General features: G+C 42.2%; 1 protein-coding gene across 1 annotated transcript in view; it reads left to right on the top strand.

Annotated features, from left to right (window-relative positions):
- The window catches only part of OVCH1 (ovochymase 1), a gene marked incomplete at its 5' end in the record, with an annotated part of 55,401 nt that overhangs the window by 35,204 nt on the left and 3,550 nt on the right, over window positions 1-16,647 (top strand). The window contains 11 exons of the mRNA XM_084633660.1: window positions 2,095-2,316; window positions 4,531-4,656; window positions 5,201-5,339; window positions 6,106-6,245; window positions 7,590-7,724; window positions 8,928-8,963; window positions 10,621-10,845; window positions 11,837-12,010; window positions 13,719-13,751; window positions 14,045-14,270; window positions 15,286-15,449. Of these exons, the coding sequence (XP_084489786.1) occupies window positions 2,095-2,316; window positions 4,531-4,656; window positions 5,201-5,339; window positions 6,106-6,245; window positions 7,590-7,724; window positions 8,928-8,963; window positions 10,621-10,845; window positions 11,837-12,010; window positions 13,719-13,751; window positions 14,045-14,270; window positions 15,286-15,449 (1,620 nt within the window). The remainder of the gene's footprint in view (window positions 1-2,094; window positions 2,317-4,530; window positions 4,657-5,200; window positions 5,340-6,105; window positions 6,246-7,589; window positions 7,725-8,927; window positions 8,964-10,620; window positions 10,846-11,836; window positions 12,011-13,718; window positions 13,752-14,044; window positions 14,271-15,285; window positions 15,450-16,647) is intronic.

Below are 16,647 nucleotides of genomic sequence, written 5' to 3'. Positions count from 1 at the left end.
ATCAATGCCCATTGGGCAGGGATGGTGTCCCTAGCCTCTGTTTGCCAGAAGCTATGAATGGGCGACGGGATGGATCATTGATTACCTGTTCTGTTCATTCCCTCTGGGGCACCTGGCATTGGCCACTGTCGGAAGACCGGATACTGGACTAGATGGACCTGTAGTCTGATCCATTATGGTCATTCTTATGTAGTGGGTGGGGATGTTCTCACAGTTGCTAGCAATGCAGTACCTCTTTTTCATACAGAGAGCATCAGTTACCAGCATAGCGACCTCAGCATTGGAGTCATTTAATTTGCATAGATGTAGAATAGAGGTGGGGTACATGCTACTTCCTTCGGGTTCCTAGCCTAACCACCCAGCCTTCTACGCTGTGAACTGTAAACTTTTTCCCATAGTCAGCATTCCGTGCTCATGCGTAATGTCTGGGGTGAGGGGTGGTGAGGTCAATGCTAGCATTAGCAGGGATTTCACAAGCTTCAGTGGTGGAGGAAATGACAAAGTACAAACGCTACTACATAGAGATTATGGCTTTTAAAAGATACTGCTGTGGGACGCAAAAAGCCCTATTGTATACAGGATTAAAGGGGGACACAGCTCTGACTGGCAGTTTTTTGTTTGTTTACAACACTCACACAGATGCTTCAAAATATTTCCCTATTGATTTGGTCTCTTTCCACTTGAGAAATGCTGCATTTGATTCCCCTTTGTGTGCATGGAGCACAAGCCACCACAGCTCTGTTCTTCTTGTGCCCTTATCTGTGTGCTTTATAAGCAGGGAAAGCGTTCTTTGCTTTCCCAGAAAACATCCACTAACTTGCTGGGCCTGTTGCCTAAGGCTGGACAGGTTGGTAAGAGACCAGTGTCAGACAAAGAATAAATCATCACACTGGAAAACTGTCCAGATCAATGAATATGTGAAGGCTTGAGCTGGATAGCTTTGTTAGGTTTCTCCCCATTGTATACCCAGTTCACTCTGGGACTGGCCTGAGTCATTGGCTGTTTGGATGAGCTGTCAGGCCAGATTTGCTAACTCTCTTTTGGTCTCCCCTCTTAAAGGCCTGGCAAGCTGGGCACACAGTCACTTTGGGGATGTTGCCCATCTTGCTTCTAGTAGCTGGATTGCTGGGGCTTTCTGCAAAGCACTGTGCTTGCCTTTTAGCATTGAAAACTCATCCTCTGACTGTACCAGAGTGTTTCACTTCTATCATTCCAGGCACTAGAGACCTGGGGAATGCTTAAATACTAAATTATGGGGACTATACAATATCTTTATTAGGGAGAAGCAAAAATTTGCCCTCGGTTACACCTGTGCATTTCAACTGGCTTCAAAGGACTGCATGTTTGTAACTGAGGGCAAACTTTCTGTCTTACTAGAGAGACATTTAGTGCCCTGGGTCTCAGTGATGACTAGAAGACTGAAGCAGTAACATGCAGTACTAACAAGCTATTTCCCATTGGCAATATTGTCCTCTTAGCCCTGGTCTACACTAGAACTTTAGGTCGAGTTTAGCAGCATTAAATCGATGTAAATGTGCACCCGTCCACACGAAGAAGCCCTTTTTTCCGACTTAAAGGGCTCTTAAAATCGATTTCCTTACTCCACCCCTGAGAAGTGGATTAGCGCTTAAATCGGCCTTGCCGGGTTGAATTTGGGGTACTGTGGACACAATTCAACGGTATTGGCCTCCGGGAGCTATCCCAGAGTGCTTCATTGTGACCGCTCTGGACAGCACTCTCAACTCAGATGCACTGGCCAGGTAGACAGGAAAAGAACCGCCAACTTTTGAATCTCATTTCCGGAGACTGCGGGAACTGAGGGATAGCTATCCACAGTGCAACACTCCGGAAGTCGACGCTTGCCTCTGTACTGTGGAAGCACTCTGCTGAATTAATGTACTTAATGCACTTAGAGCATTTTCTGTGGGGACACGCACTCGAATATATAAAACCGATTTCTATAAATTCGACCTAATTTCGTAGTGTAGACATACCTTTAGGATCTCTGATCTAAGACCTAACTAATAGGAGTTGTAGAGCAGCAAAAACTCTTTCCAAGTGCTTCTGTGACCATCATATGCTCTTTCTGTGCAGAATGTCCATTGGAAGTGGAGTTAACAGAGCCCAGAGGTTTCTTCTCCTCCCCTTGCTCATCAGGCTCCATGGGAAGTTTGAATTGCTCTTGGGTGCTCAGAATGTCTCCCAGAGGCATGGCAAAGCTCACAGTAAAGCAACTGTCAATACCAGCCTCCCGGAACTGCCAAGTGGAGCTCCTAGGGATATATGAAGAGGGCCAAAGAGGAAGAAAAGTAGTAGGTAATCAATCATCTAGCTGAAGCTTTTCTCCTCGGGATGTTGAATCTTTTTTAAAACTGGCCAGTTTCCACAGAGTGACTGTACTGGCTGCAGGCTGAATTTACTTTCAGCTAAATTTTAAGGCCCTATTCTCTGCTGAGTGACCTCAACAGAAATAAGTCAAACATACAATGCATCAGTTTAAAGCAGCAGAGAGTCGGGCCCTTAATCGAGTTGTACAAATGGCAAGGGAGGGTGTGTGGAAATCATGGTGTAGTATTTGAATAGATTAGACTTTCTGGCCTAAGTCCGTGTTTCTTGACTTTTTTCCAGAAGATGTACCCCTTACCTGAAGTAAAAACGTTTTTACAACCCCCCCTTACAGTTCACTTTTGTAAGAAATGTATCAATGATAATGATAGGGTTATATACTTATGGCTTCTGATTTTAGTTTTTAACCAATAAAACACCCCTGATCTAAAAATAACCCCCCCCCCAGTGATTTCATTATTCAACCAACGTGGGAAATGGCTACTTGTATCTAAAGGTTTGCCTATACAGCAGGAGAGTGGGATCGGGGGAGGGAACCTTTTGAAGTGATAATCAAGGTGGGCCATTTCCAGGAGTTAACAAAACAGCGGCACTGCTATGGGTACCCGCATGGCCCCACAGTATGCCAACATTTTTATGGCTGACTTAGAACAACGCTTCCTCAGCTCTTGTATCCTAATGCCCTTACTCTACTTGTGCTATATTGATGACATCTTCATCATCTGGACCCATGGAAAAGAAGCCCTTGAGGAATTCCACCATGATTTCAACAATTTCCATCCCACCACCAACCTCAGCCTGGTCCTGTCCACACAAGAGATCCACTTCCTGGACACTACAGTGCTAATAAGCGATAGTCACATAAACACCACCCTATACCAGAAACCTACTGACCGCTATTCCTACCTACATGCCTCCAGTTTTCACCCAGACCACACCACACGATCCATTGTCTACAGCCAAGCTCTACGATACAACCACATTTGCTCCAACCCCTCAGACAAACACCTACAAGATCTCTATCAAGCATTCTTAAACTACAATACTCACCTGCTGAAATGAAGAAACAGATTGGGGTACTCTTCTGGCTCTGTCAAAGTCACCTACTACAGGACAGGCCCAAAAAAGAAAATAACAGAACACCACTAGCCGTCACCTTCAGCCCCCAACTAAAACCTCTCCAGCGCATCATCAAGGATCTACAACCTATCCTGAAGGATGACCCATCACTCACAGATCTTGGGAGACAGGCCAGTCCTTGCTTACAGACAGCCCCCCAACATGAAGCAAATACTCACCAGCAACCACACAACAGAACCACTAACCCAGGAACCTATCCTTGCAACAAAGCCTGTTGCCAACTGTGCCCACATATCTATTCAGGGGACACCATCATAGGGCCTAATCACATCCGCCACACTATCAGAGGCTCGTTCACCTGCACATCTACCAATGTGATATATGCCATCATGTGCCAGCAATGCCCCTCTGCCATGTACATTGGTCAAACTGGACAGTCTCTATGTGTAAGAATAAATGGGCACAAATCAGATGTCAAGAATTACAACATTCAAAAACCAGTCGGAGAACACTTCAATCTCTTTGGTCACTCGATTACAGACCTAAAAGTGGCAATTCTTCAACAAAAAAACTTCAAAACCAGACTCCAGTGAGAGACTGCTGAATTGGAATTAATTTGCAAACTGGATACAATTAACTTAGGCTTGAATTGAGACTGGGAGTGGATGGGTCATTACGCAAAGTAAAACTATTTCCCCATGTTTATTCCCCTCCCCCCCATTCCTCAGACGTTCTTGTCAACTGCTGGAAATGGCCCACCTTGATTATCACTACAAAAGGCTTCCCCCCTCCCCCGCTGGTAATAGCTCACCTTAAGTGATCACTCTCATTACAGTGTGTATGGTAACACCCATTGTTTCATGTTCTCTATCAATATAAATCTCCCCACTGTATTTTTCACTGAATGCATCCAATGAAGTGAGCTGTAGCTCACGAAAGCTTATGCTCAAATAAATTTGTTACTCTCTAAGGTACCACAAGTACTCCTTTTCTTTTTGTATTAACTTTGTAACTATTTATGCAACTAAAAGTTGCACTTAAAGGATTTTTCTCCAGAGCAGTTTCTAATATTTCTCCTTTTGCTTGGGTTTGTTTCTCTCCTAGCTGAACTATGTGGTGTCCTGCAGTCGCCTATGACCTTTCTGAGTCCTGGCCCTGTGGTGAAAGTGGTGTTCCATTCTCTGACCCTTGCTGCCTTTGGCATTGAGTACATGGTCTTCAGAGTCCAAGGTATGGTAAGGTGACACACGCACTGCTCAATAGAGAGATGGCTGGTAGAAAGTGAGCTGAACCATTTGACCTCCACTTCAAACTAACCTATAAAATTTCAGGACTCTGCCTGCTTCCAGAAGGCAGTGGGGTGGATATAGAAGAGGGGACTCCCTTCTTGGGGAACCAAGTGAGTTCTTATTGAGCACCAAAATAGAGCTCTCATTTTAGTGAGTCCTACATGAGAAATTAGAAAAACACAGAATGAAGAAAGCTGGAATGACCCTAAAATTGGCTTTGATATTTCTTTTTACAGAGAACATAAATAACAAGCAGAAATGTCTTGAATAATGGAAAATAATCACTATTGGTATCAAATTAGTTGGCTGTCCAACTGTGATTTGTTTTCCAGACTAATTTTAATTTTAAAATGAGGCATTTTAATTTTCAGCTTTCTTTACATGGACTTTAATCTTCTAGGGGCAGTCATGTGGTATTGTCTGGGCCATTGGTGGAAGTGTATTTAAAAGACAGGCGCAAATTGAATCCCAAAGTTTCTTTCTAGGGCCAAAGATTGGAAAGGCAGTGAAACGCCCCAAGGATGTGGACCAAGAATTGTTACACTGTAGGGATGTCATTCTCACAGACCTGGAAGGATTGATCCAGTCACCAGGATATCCCCATGGCTATCCTAACACCACCAGGTGAGAGTGAATTTGTTTAATCCTGTTTCTTGGAACTCTTAAATTAGGTTTTACAAAACTGTGGATGATCTGGGATGAATGAATGACTTCTTCCATATCTAACTTCTGTGTTTCAATACACATCTTTTGAAAAACTGAACAGGTTCTACAATTACCTTCTGTGGCTCCTATCTGCCTCTCATGTGAAGGCATGGTGATCAGAAGGACTAGTGCTACTACACCCTTTCTAATAATTAGTGGCCAAATCTGGCATCGTTCTGGTGAAACCATTCATCATGTCAAATGAAATGCTGAAAGGGGCTCTCCCTCCCCGTCCTCTGGCATAGAATAACTCAGGCAAGGTGGTAAAAAGGGCAGTTCCTAGCCCTTTCTTCCCCTAGCTTTTCCCACTTGGAGGGAGCGGTGAGTAGGGGTGGTTGCTCAGTGAAGTGTTAGGCAGCGAGGAAGCCTCGTTGGCATTGGTCCATCTTGTTTCTGAATCAGTGTCATAATTTTATGTCCACTTTCATCAATTGGTTGATAGTTTATTTTATTATTCATAATTTCTATACCAGAAATGGATTCAAACCAACATCCCACCCTGGATTAGAATCTCCACTTTGTTTTCTGGGGTTTGTTTGTTTGTTTTTTAAAACAGACTCAAATTCTTTTCTTTCCTTGTTCCTTCCACCCCATTTTAGTAACAATCCCTTGGAAATGTGAGCCAGTTGTAGGGTGCATGTGATTGGGTGTTAATGAGTGTTTTGAATTTGTTCTTGCCCTGCAGCTGCCACTGGCGAATTGTAGCCCCGTTAAAATCCATCATTCGGCTTGATTTCCTGGCCTTCTGGACTGAAAAGACTCTGTCTGATTGCCATGGACAACTGATGGTGTATGAAGGATTTGGGCCAAGCAAGGAGTTGATAGGTGAGAGATTTGCTTGTGGTGCTGCTGAGAGTGGAAGAGGGAAACTCTTCCAGTTTTCTTAGCAGACCACTGGGCAATTTGCCACATGAAAAGAAGAATTCCAACTTTGTTTCTGTTAATACTGACTTTAGGGGAGTGTCTTCTACTAATTCATCATCATTTCCATTTCTAGGAACCACTTCTGTAGCTCTGTTGTAGAGATGGGATTGGTTGATTGTTTCACTGTTCACAATAAATTTGCCTTAGAGGCAGGTGTCAGTCACCAAATTGTTGGCCATTCAATATCTTGGGAACAAATGCACATTCGCATGTGGAATGCTTCCGATGATGCTTCTCTCAACAATGCTGTGCATGACAGTAAGAAAGTGACAGTTGAACTGGAAATAAATTGCAGCAGATACTATTATGGGGCCCTCAAGGAATTTCTACTAATTATACATTGTCTCAAACAGTTCTAGCCTTCAGGGCACTGAAGTGGCTCATTCTCCAATGAACGTGATGCCCTGTGATCAATCCATTGGTCTCCACATAAAAATGCGTCTTATATGAAAACTGTTAAACAACAAAATAACTTCCAAAGAGACTGTTCCCTCCCTTATGTGTAACCCTAACAGTCCAAACATTTAAATGGAAGAATAACTAAAATCTCATTAGCGCCATAGCATGACCGGTGTGTAAGATTATAGGATCGGTTAATTTTCAGCCATCAGAGATGTCTGTCTGAAAGCACCATCTTCCCCAACCCAACCACCATACCCTAAAGCTTTTAATGGTTACAGCAGGTGTGTGTTTACCTCTTGGTTTGTTTTAGTCAAAGGGCACTTTCTCTGTTGTGAGAAGGGCACTGTTTTGTTTATAAGAAGCGTGTACAATAACATTTGGAATTCTGCTCTATGTTAGCACTACACTACAAACATAGGTCGATGTAACTATGTCACTCAGGAGTGTAGATTTTCCACATCCCCTGAATGACATAGGTTATACCAACCTAACCCCCAGTGTAACAGCACTGTGTCAATGGGAGGGCTTCTTGGGGAGGCGGAGTACCTATGTCAACAGGAGTAGGTTTCCTGTCGGCATAGGTAGTGTCTCCACTAAAGCTGCACCAGGGCAGCTGCAGCTCTGTAAGTGTAAACAAGCCCCTCAGCCTGTTAATCAGAGTAGAATGAACTCAAGGTGGCTCAACAGGCTGAGGTTTCATTTCTCACTGATACATGAGGTATTTATAAAGGTATAGTTTAAGGCTTCATTTTTCTGAGGTGCGGTATAACCTGTCTGGGTAAAATACAATAGCCTAGCATTATGCCTTTCATGGTTACCAGTTGGAATCCTACTACCTGGCAGGTAACTTCTGTGGGGAAACTTCACTCTATCCTTTAAAGTCTGATGGTCCAGTGGTGATGCTGACCTTCACATCCAGTGCTGAAGTGGCTACAGAAGGGTTTGTTCTGACCTACTCTTTCCATGATCTACAACCTGGTAAGTTGGTTGCAGGTTTGGTTTTGAGTGAAGGAGTGGGAGTGGAGTATAAAGGAAGGTTATGCAAAATGTAAGAGAAAAATACATAGCAGGAGAGTCTCGTGACCATTTATAAAAAGAAAACAAACCTAAAGAAGCAGCTTTTTAATAAATCTTCATACAATATCTGGAAGATGTAAAACACTACAGTAGAGAGAGGCTTATCCTATCTCCTCCAGAGAGGAGGCTTATCGAGCATCAGAAGTCTGGTTCCAGCCCAGTCTCTACTATTTACTAGGTATTCAAGCAATTCACCAAACTTCTGCATTTTCTCTTCCCATCTGTGAAATGAAGGTCACTAATTAACAGCCTAACCAATGTACTGTATCTTCCGGTGACCCCACCCATTCTGCTCTGCATAAACTACTAACTCCTGTCACCATCCCTACTTGTTGACTTCTTTCATGACCATTCTTTTCCTTTCCCTCTCTCCTTATGCACTGAACTCCCCCCTGAACTAGTATGCAAGTCTGCTTTCCCCCTTCAAACACCTCCCCCACCCCCCACACCTCAAGACTCACTTCTGCTGCACCTACAAGAATAACTAGCTAACTAATACAACAGTTAAGGTTGGCTAGTTTTTGAAAATGATAGATAAAAAAAATTGACTTTTTTCTTCATCACTTATCACCTTTCTCTTGTAGCCCTGGATTGGAAGCCCTTTGGGGCAGGGACTGTCATCCTTGTGAGGATAACACCTAGCACACTGGACGCTACTGTCCTACTACGAAATAACTTTTGATACCCTGGGATCAAAGACATCATAGATATGAAAAATTATTGCTTTGTCCCTTAGGATACTTCTCTTTTTCATGAAAGCAAATCACTTTGTGATCACAACAACCTAATCCATCAATTCCCCCCCCGCCCCCTTTTGTTATGCCACATAACAAAACAAGCAGAATGTTTTGTCCATGTAAAAGGTCTATCCAATATAAGCATACTATCAGTTCTGGTAAATGAGTTTTACTATTATGTATGTGGAGACCATACAGATCTTACTGTAAATATAGGGAAAACTACCTGACACTGTGTCAGAGTATGGTTCTTAATGCCTAATCACTCAAGAGTCCTTGTCTACCCATTGAGGCATTCAGAATCCCTAGTTTATTTGTATGGTGAGTTTAACCTTTAACAGTGAGTATGGTAACTCTCTCATTTTAGGTTCTGCTTTAGGAAAATTGAAAGCTGCTGAAAAAGGTAAGATCAGTTCTAGCTCTCTATGCAGCCATGCAGGGAGGGGAGATGCAAACAATCAAACCAAAAATAGCTTTTCTAAATGTCCCCTGGATTTTGGTTGTGGGAGGGGCTCTGCTATGGCTAACTTCAATACCAGAACGTAGCCAGTAATATAGCCATCTTAGTTCCTTAACAACTGCCCTTCATTCAGTCTGGGTGATACGTCCACAGTTCTGTTTCTTTAATATTAGCTGGCTGCTGCTTTGTTTCTGTTCCTGCATTGTGAGCTGCCACACAGGACCAGAGACGTGTTGGTAGCTGGAACATAAAGGAATTCTTAGCTAATCTCAAAGCCAGCCTCAGCTCCCTCAGATTTTGAGTGATGGGAAAGGAACTCTGTCTGCTTTTGCCCTTGCATCCTGGAGTTCTAGCTAAACTGGGTAGGCTGTCATGCCATATGTGACACATCTGGGAGAAGAAGCATACTTTTTTTAAAGCTTGAAAATGTGAACCCTAGTGTGACATCCAGTTTTTCTAGACCCTTCCCTATGTCATTCCCAATAGCCTGCAGTTCTTCCTCTCTCACTGCCCCACCAAATGTACCCAGCTCCATGCCGCACCTTAGTCTTAATCTAAATGTGTGTGATGCCCAATTACTAGTGGTGAAGTAACTGAAAATGACTGTCCTTTCGCAACCTACATAAATGAAACTTACAAGCAAAAGGACTTTGGAGAAGCCTAGAGTAAATAAAGAGCAAAATTTATTTTACAAATAAGTAAATTTCAGCCCTGCAGCCTGCTCTACTCTACTAAATAAAACGGAGGAAATACATCCATTGGTTTCAATGGGCTTAGCCCAAGGATGTTTTTCCAGGTATGAATCTGGTCTAATTAGAAATGTTACTCTGTGGCTGAACTGTACTGGTTGTAGGATCTCAGATAGCTTGGCCTTTGGCTCTTCCCAGAGTTCAACACACTTCCCAAATGATGGGTCCCTTTTCCTTCTTCTAGAACAGCTCTCCTATTTTAAATATACCTGTTAAGGGCACTATAACAAGCTGTGCAGAGAACTACGTTTGCTGTGCAGGTAGAAGTTAGTATCAACAGGAGCTTTGTTCAAGCAGAAACCAATAGAATTTAAGTTTCACTCATAAGTCTGCTTGCTTTTGTTGTTAGAAAATCCTAGGGGATCAAGATTTTTCCAAAGTTGGGTGAAAAATTTTGGATGAAACTTTTTCACACCCCTTCCCCTCCAGCGTGGGGGGGAGGAGGGGAAATAAAAAAGCAGATTCAGGTTGACTGAGGCCTTTTGCAAACTTGTATAGAATTAACTGAATTGTTTCAGTGGAAGTGGGGGAGGGGGAGTTGAAAAAATCAAAGCATTTTGTTACGACTATTGAAAATGACTTCATTATGAATTTTAGTTCAATTTTTGCTTTTGAAATTCTAAACTCAAAAAAGAAAATGGTTTTTCCTTTTGGGTCTAACAAAATCCTTCCTTTGACTAAAAAAAAAAAAATCACTCTCCCCATCTCCCAGTTATGCCAGTGATCAAAAAAAAGAATCCGTTGTTTGTACAGCTCTAGCATTTTCAGACCATTTGTAATGAATGTTCGAGAAGACAGATTCCTGTCAGGGCAAAATCTCAACCTCTGAAACTCTCATTTTTCTCTTTAAGGGTGTCCAATCTTGGATCTAATTCCAGTTGGATCAGCTGAGATAACATCTCCTAATTACCCCAACACTTATCCCAACATGCTGAACTGCACTTGGACAGTTTATTCCACTTCAGGAAATAGATTGAAAGCTGTGATCAGAGACTTGGTAACAGAAAATGCAAGAGACTGCATTTGGGACTCTTTGAACATCTATGATGGTCCAAATAACTCTTCAGGACTGCTCGGTGTGTTGATCTCTCTCTCTCTCTCTCTCTCTCTCTCCTGCCTTGTCTCAGGGAAGTTGGCCAACATATGATGTGGGGACAATCTCTCTATGTGGGGAACTAAACAAGGTGAGGGAGAGGGAAATATGAGTTACTGTAGGTTTTCCAAAGGTAATGAGTGCTTCTGGAATTGTTCTACAGTTCCTATTGGGCGGGGACTAGGATGGACCCTGAAGAAATTTGAATTCTGTCTTCTCTCTAGAACTGTTTATGGGTGTAACAGTAAGAGGGAGCTGCTGTCTCACTATCTTTCTGTTTCCATTGTTCCTTTGCTCAGTCTTGTGTATCTTATGACCTGCTGCACTACATACTATATGTGCATCTGATCTAATATGCCGTTCATGGACAGATACTACTCCTTTATGTTTTGAATAGTGAAGGTGGTCTTACTGTTTTGGCATAAACAGAGTAGGATTCTTTTAGAATATGTCTCCTTTTCTTGAGTATGGCTCTTCTTTTTTCTTTTTCTTCTGCAGCTTTGACAGAGGACCCTTAGAGGCTGAAGCTGTTAGTTTGATGATTAAGGAAGTACTGTGTCTTGTGAAACACAACTATATGGAGGACTTTGTCAAAGCTTTTCCTCAAGCAGTTTACTAACAAACTGCCCAGAGCATCTCATAACTGAATATTCTTGGGAGGAGAAAAATATTTTCACCCTCTTCTGGAAGGATATTAAAATACTCCTGTACTTAAAGTATTATCCCCACATACTGTAGCACTAGACATTGAATAACTTTGGGCAAATCATTTAAGATCCTAGCAGAGCTAGCAAAAGAACTGTAATTGGACTCCTACCCTGGGAGTCTCCATTGTCATTATAATGTTTTGACATATATAATTGGCCTGGGTTTTATTTTAAAAAATGTGGCTGTCCTAGGAATAAGTTTAGCACAATTTGACAGACAAATTTGCTTTGTCACTGTGTAAGTGCTCACTTCTTCATAATTTGCAGCTAGTTTATGTGGCCAAAAGAAGTCTCTTAGCCTGTTATCAAGCAGCAGCTACCTGACTCTACATTTCAAGACGGACAGGTCTGTGGGGAACAGAGGCTTTAAAATTCTGTTTGAAGAGGTGAATCGGTGGCCAGCACAGAAGAGTAGAAGTGGCATAGAACTTGAAAGCAAATGTAAGTAATGCTGTAGGGCTTTCTCTCTCCCAGTCCAAATAGCCTTCTTGTATCTAAATAGTAGTAAAGGTCTCCAGAAAGGGAAACTTGAATGTATACAAGTCTGCTGAGGTGACCTGTCTCCTGAAGGAATTGTCCTACACTCAGCTGAGGATGCCATGATGGCCAGTTTTCATTCTCAGCTATGGACTTGGTTGTTAGTTGTACTACTAGAGGTATGTTGCTGAGGTGTTGATTTTCAGGCCTCTGCATAATTCCAGTCATGAGTGGATCAAATAGCAATATTCTTACTGAATTTAATGTACAAGGCTGAACACTGGATCTTAGTTTAGTGGAGGGAGAATGTGGTTAACATACCTGTCAAGGTTCCTTCCCCACTCTCTGAACTTTAGGGTACAGATGCGGGGACCTGCATGAAAACCTCCTAAGCTTACTTTTACCAGCTTAGGTTAAAACTTCCCCAAGGTACAAACTATTTTACCCTTTGCCCTTGGACTTCCACTGCCACCACCAAACGTTTATCTGGGTTTATTTTATTAGGAAAGCGTTGTTTGGAAACGTCTTTCCCCCCCAAAATCCTCCCAATCCTTGCACCCCACTTCCTGTGGAAGGTTTGGTTTAAAAAAAAATCCTCACCAATTTGCATAGGTGACCACAGACCCAAACCCGTGGATCTTAAAAACAATGAGAAAAGCATTCAGGTCTTACAAGAAGAATTTTAATAGAAGAAACAGTAAAAAAGAAGTAACAATAAAAAGAATCACCTCTGTAAAATCAGGATGGTAAATACCTTACAGGGTAATTAGATTCAAAACATAGAGAATCCCTCTAGGCAAAAGCTTAAGTTACAAAAAGACACGCAGACAGGAATATCCATTCTATTCAGCACAGCTTAATTTCTCAGCCATTTAAAGAAATCATAATCTAACGCATATCTAGCTAGATTTACTTACTAAATTCTAAGACTCCATTCCTGTTCTGTCCCCGGCAAAAGCATCACACAGACTCTTTGCCTCTCCCTCCCTCCAGCTTTTTAAAGTATCTTGTCTCCTCATTGGTCATTTTGGTCAGGTGCCAGCGAGGTTATCCTAGCTTCTTAACTCTTTACAGGTGAAAGGATTTTTCCTCTGGCCAGGAGGGATTTTAAAGGTGTTTACCCTTCCCTTTATATTTATGACAATACTTAATTTTACTTTTTTTATAGTCCTGACCACCGCACCGAAAGCTTAACTGAAAGAATGGTTCTCTAGATGCTGATTGCACCCACAGGAAACCAATAAACTCTTCCATGTCTGCTCATGTCTCTTTGACAAGAGCTCATCCAACAATTCTTACTAAAGGGATGTGGCCTCTCCTGTGGCTCTGGAGGCAGGCCAGAGGTGTCTGTCACAAGGCTGTGTGACCCAAAGGCTAGTTCCATAGATGCTGGAACTGGGGATGCAGCAGCACCCTCTCGCTTGAAGTGGTTTCCATCATATACAGGGTTTAGTTTTGTTCAATGGCTTTCAGCACCTCCTCTATAAAAATGCTTCCAGAACTACTGGCCTGTGGAATGTTCCAGAATATCTTCCATAGAGATCCAAAAAGAGGCTCTCATGCACCTTGTCCATTACTGTTCTTGATAATTTCCTCCACTACACTTGCAGTGCCAATGAAAACAGCTTGACCAGGAATTTTTTAACTGACTGTTCCCTTAAATTTCTCACAGGTCCACCTACTAAGTTAACAGCTTCTGAGGAAAGTAAATATTGTTCATTTTAAGGTTTCAACTATCTCTTCTCTCTCACACCAGCCCCTCCCACAGTAAACACCTATTAGAAAATTAATGGTGTGGGAAGCAGATGATTCACCCAGTTTTTCAGGCTCTCCCCCCTTAATCCCACCAGATGTACTTGGGGATCTTGGTACTCTTGATAGGGTGTTTCTTCTGTTTGAGCACATGTCTGATATTTCACTGTCTGGATTATTATGCATGTTTAGCTTTGTCAAGCTATAACCAGTAAAATATAACTAACAAAATGAAACCAATTCCAGACAAATGTGGCATTCCAGTGGTGGATCCATTCCCAGTGGACAAGTCTGAGAGGAATGTGAAAGCAGCCGGAGAAGAGCCAGGCAAGCCAAGGGTGGTCGGTGGCAGACCAGCACCTCAACTGTCCTGGCCCTGGCTGGTTAGTCTACAGTACAAGAATGAGCACTTCTGCGGAGGCTCTCTGATTGCTGAGAAGTGGGTCCTAACAGCTGGACACTGTAACTTCAGGTGGGCAAGGTCTTTAACCCTTACAACAATACCACAGTGGCGCATGCTAGCCTGCCAACGTTGGCAGCCTCTAAATCATTGTTGCTCCCTGACAAGCAAAACCACTTCATACTACTTCTTGCTTCACAACTGTCCCAGAAGTGTGTATTTACCTCCTCTTCCTCCCTGTTGCTACAGCCCTTTTTATACATTCCCCTTCCTCCTCCTCCTCAACACATACAATTTCCAGGGATCTTCCATCAGAGCACGTGGTGGATACTAAGGTTTAATTCATCTTGGGTACTGGGTGAGCAGTGTAATCACTCCCATTATCAGTGAAAATCTCCTCCTAAAATAACTTTTTCTGGCACTAATAGATCTCTCCACAAGTTTGCTTTTACACATATAATAGTATGGCTAGCCTAGTGTGGTGCTTCTACCAGCCCAAGCCAAAGAGTTAATTATTACACTACATGTGAGGATTAACTTAACTTGATGTATGCCTTGGGATCTCTTCACTATTCAGTGGTGGTGAGATTGTGGCAGTTGCACCAGAATTTCATTAAAAAAGCATTGAGCTGAATTGTCTGCCATGACTCCGTAACAGAGAGAGATGCAGAATGATTCTTGGAAAGGTTTGGCACACTTGTGTGGCCTGAATATTTGTGTCAGTGTAGACTTCAGCAAAACTAGACTCCAGTTTCTGCTATAGTGATTAGTGTCACTAAAACTGAGTTTTGAGAATACTGGACTGCCTTGTTTAAAAGTACACATGGACAGTAGTGCAAACATTTTGGAAATTGAAAGTTGATCTCTCCATTTTTTTTACAATATGGTAACTTCTGATTGTTTTGGGTGGAATTTTCAAATAGCATAAATCCCATTGAAAACCAATCTGATTTGTGCTTCAAAGTCACATAGGTGCTTTTGAAAATCTCATCCATTATCTTAAGTAGAATTTTATGCCAGTTTTGTATATGGAGGTTTTGTTTTCTTAATTGAACTGAAAATGTGTGTTCTGTTTTTCCTTGCCCAGTGCTCAGACAGACAGGATAGTTCTGGGGAAAACTTATTTGCTGCCAAACATAAAAGGCAACAACCCTGTCCTTGTGAAAGCTGTGCACACACACTATAACTTCAGTGGATTTCCTTCTAGCAATGATCTCACTCTCTTGGAACTGGAGAAACCCATCAAACTAGGTACTATCTGGAGTCCAGTTTTTGTATTACAACTCTAGTGTGTTGAAGTATGTGGTGCAGGATTGGCATGCTCCATTGAGAAGGTTCTGATCCAAGACATGCTGTCTGATTAAATATATGTAATAATATAACTCTTCTCTTCAATAGACATTAGGACACCACTGCTATCTGTATCAGCTCATGGGGAGCCTGATCCAAAGCCCAGGGAAGTCAGTGGAAAGACTCCTGTATTAAATAGTACTGTAAATAGTACTCCTGTAAATAGTACTTAAAATTCTAAATTTAGAAGAACCAAGAATAAGTACATAGTTTCCATTGTGGGGCCCTTCCTTTTTCTCACTGCATAAAGATTTGTATGTATAACTCTCTGGCACTGACAGGCACCTCTTTCTTTTGAAGCAAAGTATCTTGTTTGACAAAGCAAGTTAGCAGTGTTCAGAATTTAAAGGAATAGTGTGTGTTTACCACTCTACCAAATATCCTCTTAGCTGTGTAGAGATAGTCAGAGAATATCCATCCATGGTTAACCTGGGATTTAATTCATGAGCAGGGATGTTTGTTCCAAAAAATACTAATGTCACAGCTTGTTCAACAACGTATTGGTGGAATAGAAACGTGGTGTAAACAGAGTTAGTGCCCACTAATTCTGAACTTAGAGTGAGTGAACCGCGGACCCCGCTGTACACCCTCTTCGTGTGCTGTTGCTAATGCAGATCAAACACCTCTTTCCCTCAATCCATTGAATCATTGTGTAGTTAGGGGGAGACTGGTCCACTGGTGAAAGTTTTTTGTGACTTGCGTGACAGGGTTAATTGTCACCGACTTAGGAGTGTGCACTTGCTTGAGTTCTGCAAGAAGCCTAATTAAAAGTCTCCAACTTGGTTTCTCTGTCGCAGTGTTTCAGAAGTCTCCCTCCCTCCCAACTCCTTTATCAGACCAAAGTAAAGTAATGTCAGCCATCTTGTGGTATGGTCACTGGGCAGAGAAATATCGTGAGACACTCACATTTCATGTAATTGTGACCTTTTTAAAATGGTTCTTTCAGGCCTTCAGACAGTCGGGGGGGGGGAAGGGAATCTAACTAGAGCCCATATGGTGCTCTGATTTGTTTCATGGAGTAATGAGTTGTTTGGTTTGGGGAGAAGTGGTGACTAGGAGAAAGGGGGTTAGAAAAACTGGAGATGGGTTAAATAAAAAA

Source organism: Lepidochelys olivacea (assembly GCF_965140295.1).
Source record: "Lepidochelys olivacea isolate rLepOli2 genome assembly, chromosome: 1".
NCBI lineage: Eukaryota > Metazoa > Chordata > Testudines > Cheloniidae > Lepidochelys > Lepidochelys olivacea.
The sequence above is the reverse complement of the archived record's forward strand: the minus strand, read 5'-3'. Positions and strand labels throughout refer to the sequence as shown.